The sequence below is a fragment of the Phalaenopsis equestris genome, unplaced genomic scaffold (genome assembly GCF_001263595.1).
Source record: "Phalaenopsis equestris unplaced genomic scaffold, ASM126359v1 Scaffold000224, whole genome shotgun sequence".
Taxonomy (NCBI): domain Eukaryota; kingdom Viridiplantae; phylum Streptophyta; class Magnoliopsida; order Asparagales; family Orchidaceae; genus Phalaenopsis; species Phalaenopsis equestris.
Genome location: NW_018164666.1, coordinates 6,363,363 through 6,367,811, shown reverse-complemented (window position 1 = coordinate 6,367,811; position 4,449 = coordinate 6,363,363). Strand labels below are relative to the sequence as shown.

General features: G+C 36.0%; 1 protein-coding gene across 2 annotated transcripts; it reads left to right on the top strand.

Annotated features, from left to right (window-relative positions):
• The first annotated feature begins 451 nt into the window (after nt 1-451).
• Nucleotides 452-4,180, top strand: LOC110023418 (protein NRT1/ PTR FAMILY 5.8-like). Of its 2 annotated transcripts, none has more exons than XM_020722830.1 (4): nt 452-577; nt 662-882; nt 1,566-2,047; nt 3,092-4,180. In XM_020722830.1, exons 1-4 carry the CDS (start codon nt 508-510, stop codon nt 3,936-3,938), a joined length of 1,620 nt encoding a protein of 539 aa, XP_020578489.1. In that variant the 5' UTR covers nt 452-507; the 3' UTR covers nt 3,939-4,180. The 2 variants fall into 2 exon arrangements, with proteins under 2 accessions (XP_020578489.1, XP_020578490.1); XM_020722831.1 differs by having other exon boundaries at nt 523-577; nt 653-882.
• Nucleotides 4,181-4,449: the final 269 nt, after the last annotated feature.

Genomic DNA, 4,449 nt, shown 5'->3' with positions numbered 1-4,449 from the left:
CTCTCTCTCTCTCTCTCTCTCTCTCTCTCCCTCTCTCTCTATATATATATATATATATATATATATATATATATATTACTAATCTAACATAAATTTAATTATGTTAACATTTTAAGGAATTATATCTCACGCACATTATATTGAATAAAATATTATATTTATTCTATATAAAAATGAGAAGAGCCTCACAAAAGATATAATTAATGAAAAGATTCTAAATAAATAGTATTTATTACAATGATAAATACTATAAATTATTACTATAAATATGCGGAGCATTCCTCTCTGGAAGGAGGAAATATTGCGTCCTATCTTCTTAGTTGTACTCTTTAGCCTTTCCGCACCACTATTGAAAAGCTCCAAACAAATAGAAAAAGGAGTCCTACAAAAACACTTCTTTTCCTTTCTCATTGCCTTCCAACAACACAAAAGTACTGGTGGCAATCCCACTCAGCAAGCAGAAGCCCACCAAAACTTCATATTTAGGGAAGAAAGGAGCCGCCTTTGATGGAGGAGGAGGAGAAAGAAAGAAGAATGGCTTCACGGGGGCTCAGCAAGCCTTGTATTCTTGTCATTGGTGAGAGCTCCTCAATCATATGTTAATCAATCTTTAATCCTTTTCTTTTATTATGTTTGAAATGAATTGATGAAGTTTGAGCAGTGGTTGCGAGCGTGGAGAGGTTTGCTTATAAGGGGGTTTCATCGAACCTGGTGACATACCTGACGGGCGGCAATGTGAAGATGAGCGCTTCGGAGGCTGCAAAGACCGTCAGCGGCTGGAATGGAGTGACGTCGATGCTTCCGCTTGTTAGTTCCATGCTTGTTGATGCGTACTGGGATAGATATTCCACTATCACTTCCTCTTCCCTGCTTTACATTATGGTGAGCTTTGCACACAAATTTATATATATATATATTTTTTTTTTATGTAGTTTTGAGGAAAGATGATACTTTTGCTATGAAGTATTTGTTTGAGCTGAATGGTTTTATTGCTATGACTTGGGTAAGAAATGATTTAGAGAAGAATTGGTGGGGTGGGGGGGGTCAAGTTTGATATGATTTTATGGAAAAAAAATTTATGTTATGAGGGAAAGACTCGATATAAGTTTGTACATTTTGAAATAAAAAGCACATAGACTCACATTTAAATCAAGAGGTAAATAGAGTGATTAGATCAAGAAAGATAGACCAAATTGAGACATATCGCACCTGAAGCTAATCAAAATTTGAAGATTACTGCGGATTTCAATGACTAGCACTAACAAAGTCGTGATTTTGCTCTACACTCCGCATGCACTTCTAAGATTCAGAAAAGAACTCCTGAATATAGAATTTATTTGTTAGATTAGTAATATATATATATTTTTTTTAAAAAAAGGGATCCCTGTTTATATAATTAAATGAGTATAATGTATGTTTCTAATTTTGAATAGATTTTTTTTTTCCTTAAAAGTTTAAGAATCACTGTTACAAGGCCGCCCCTAAAGTGAACCTAACTAGTGCGGTCTCTTTACATCCCCACCTTCATACTTACCAATTTTTCCTCTTCTTCTCTTTTTTCTAAGGGACTTGTGGGATTAACATCATGGGCACTACTAGATACATGGATGCCAATCTATACGCTTTTTCTTCCACTCTACTTGATCTCCATAGGCCAAAGTGGGTACAACCCATCCTTACAAGCTTTTGGTGCAGACCAGCTGGAGCTTGAGGAAGATTGCAAAGAAGAGGAGAAAGCCAACAAAAAGAGCTCTTTTTTTCAATGGTGGTACTTCGGTATCTGCACAGGGAGCCTCTTAGGGAATTCAACCATGTCTTATATACAGGATAACTTTGGCTGGGGGCTTGGCTTTTCGATCCCTGCGGCAGCCATGGCTTTATCTGTTACTTTCTTCTTGTGTGGCTCTCGTTTCTATGTCCAAAGAGAGACTAAAGTTAGGAAAAAATGGCTCTATGGCGTTGTCAGAGCAGCAATGGGGTCTATTTCAAAGTTTGTTTCTCCAAAGATCTCTTTGCCTTCACAAAATGATGAGTTTGTGGAGCTTGAGTAAGTTGTCCTGCTTTTGGTTCTTCAATTACTTCAAATGATTTAAGAAAGTTGTTACTTTTCATCTATTAGCTTAAAATTTCTGCTATAGTGGGTGCTAGTGCTTTTCTTTTTGCCTATTCAGTGACTCATTCAGTTTAAGGGTTCAATCTATGTTTTGTAAGGAAAAATCAGAAGTCAAATCATAAGAAAAATAGTTGGGGAATGCAGAAAAAAAGGGATCAACATTCAGCCTAGATAATATTTCTCGCATCTATGATTTGATACCATAACTCAATACCATCACATTGAGATGACACTTGTATAATATAAATATTCCAAGAGTCCAAGCAAGTAAAGCCCCTAGGGTCCATTTGGATAGCTTTCTTTATGTTTGCTTTCCACATCATCTCTACAACTCCATTTGAATATTCCCTTCTTACTAATTCCAAATTTTTTTTGTAGTAAAAAATGTTTTTTATGTAATCATAGCTATTAACGGGCTGTCTTTAAGTTGGATTTAACTTAATTCTTGTGGGTCAGAAAAATGATAATTTTTAAAGGTTTGTTTCAATACTTTTTTTTCAATCTCTTGTCAGATCTGTCTTAAATCCTGGATTTACTAAATGTTGATACTGTTAGGATTTAACAAATCTAGATTTACATAATTTGTTAAAACTGTTACAAAACAGTCTTGTAAGCAAGCTTGTCTGACTTTTTGAAAAAAAAATAGGTATAATACACAATTGTTCTTAAAACGATTGCTTTCACCATACTCAATAATCTTGGCAACCACTTTTAAAAAAAAATTGCAACTACTCCAAACAAGCCAATTGAATTGGAGATTAAGAATTTTCAATGAAAGGAAGAGATCAACTTCACAAACATATGATGAAATATTTTGTGCGGACAGATAGATGTGGATAAGTGCGGATTTAGTGGTATTATGATGATATTAACCATAATACCACCAATCAACATGTGTAGATTCTGACATACACATAATTTGACCTTTTCATAATCTCATGTTAGATGTATTCTCTCTCACTCTCGATCTCCCTGTAGAATGCAGCAGAAATCACTTCGAGTTGACTTCCATGAAACTTCAGATCCATTTGTTCCAGAAGTCGAAATATCTCCAAACATTGCAAAAGTGATTCTAAAGCTATTGCCTATATGGATAGTGCTGCTCATGTTCGCAGTCATATTTCAGCAACCAGCCACATTCTTCACTAATCAAGGCATCGTCATGAAACACAACATCGGCAACAGAATCGTAATCCCTCCTGCAATGCTTCAGAGCGCAATAACTATCTCAATCGTAATGCTGATGCCTCTATACGATAAGCTCATAATCCCCTTATCTCGCTTGATAACACGAGATGATAAAGGCATTACTGTGCTTCAGAGGATTGGAATCGGCATGCTTCTATCTATTGTCGCCATGGTGGTGGCAGCTTTGGTTGAGATGAAAAGGCTTGAAATTTCGAACAGAGGAGGGATGCTTGAAGAACCAGATTCATTAAAGAAGCAGCTGAGCATCTTTTGGCTGCTGCCTCAGTACATTCTGTTGGGAGTCTCTGATGTGTTTACAGTGGTTGGGATGCAGGAATTCTTCTACAGTCAGGTGCCGAAGAAGATGAGAACAGTGGGGTTTGGGCTCTATCTCAGTGTGTTTGGTCTGGGAAGCTTTGTGAGTGCTTTTCTGATATCAATGGTGGAAATCTTCACTGCTAGTTCTGGGAAGGATTCGAGTTGGTTCTCAGATAATATGAGGGAAGCTAAGCTTTATAATTACTACTGGCTTCTTGCTTTGCTGGCCTCTTTGAGCTTCCTCATGTTTGCTTCTCTATGTAAGTTCTATGGTGATGGAACTGCTGTTGATGGTTCTTCGGATGGAGATAAAAAATGAGGAGTAGAAATTTTATGTTCTTTAGAGCTTTGATTCTTTGAGAGTGTTGCAGCTGAAAGGGGTATAAGACGAACGAAGTTATAGATATCTGATCTGTTGGATTCAATGCACTTGTGTATATTTTTTTGAATGTAGACTGATGTGACTGTATTAGAGGCTGCTGTTGCTGGAGATGATGAGCAGTAGGTTTAATATTGGGTCTTGTATTTATTTTTTAATGGTTTGTAATTTTCTTTTTCTTTGTTTTTTTTCTTTCAATAGTTTTGTTGCCTAAATTCATGACAATAGAGTAAGAATTTAACGTCTCAACATTGTACAAAGGTCCAACACACATATTATAATAGAAAAGAAGCAAAGAGACGCCAAGATTTTTAGGTGGAAAAACCCTGGAAAAGGAAAAGAATCACAAGGTCTAGCATAGTCAAAATAATTCATTGTATGTAAATACATAGGTGTCCACTCTTCTCTTAAATTAAAGCAGATGAAATTACAATATTAATAATCACAGATC

Bases quoted from the DNA above. Each gene is read 5' to 3' on its own strand.
- LOC110023418 (XM_020722830.1), top strand. From the start codon at position 508: ATGGAGGAGGAGGAGAAAGAAAGAAGAATGGCTTCACGGGGGCTCAGC. The intron at 578-661 runs GTGAGAGCTCCT...AAGTTTGAGCAG, and splicing joins GCCTTGTATTCTTGTCATTG to TGGTTGCGAGCGTGGAGAGG. The intron at 883-1,565 runs GTGAGCTTTGCA...CTTTTTTCTAAG, and splicing joins CTTCCCTGCTTTACATTATG to GGACTTGTGGGATTAACATC.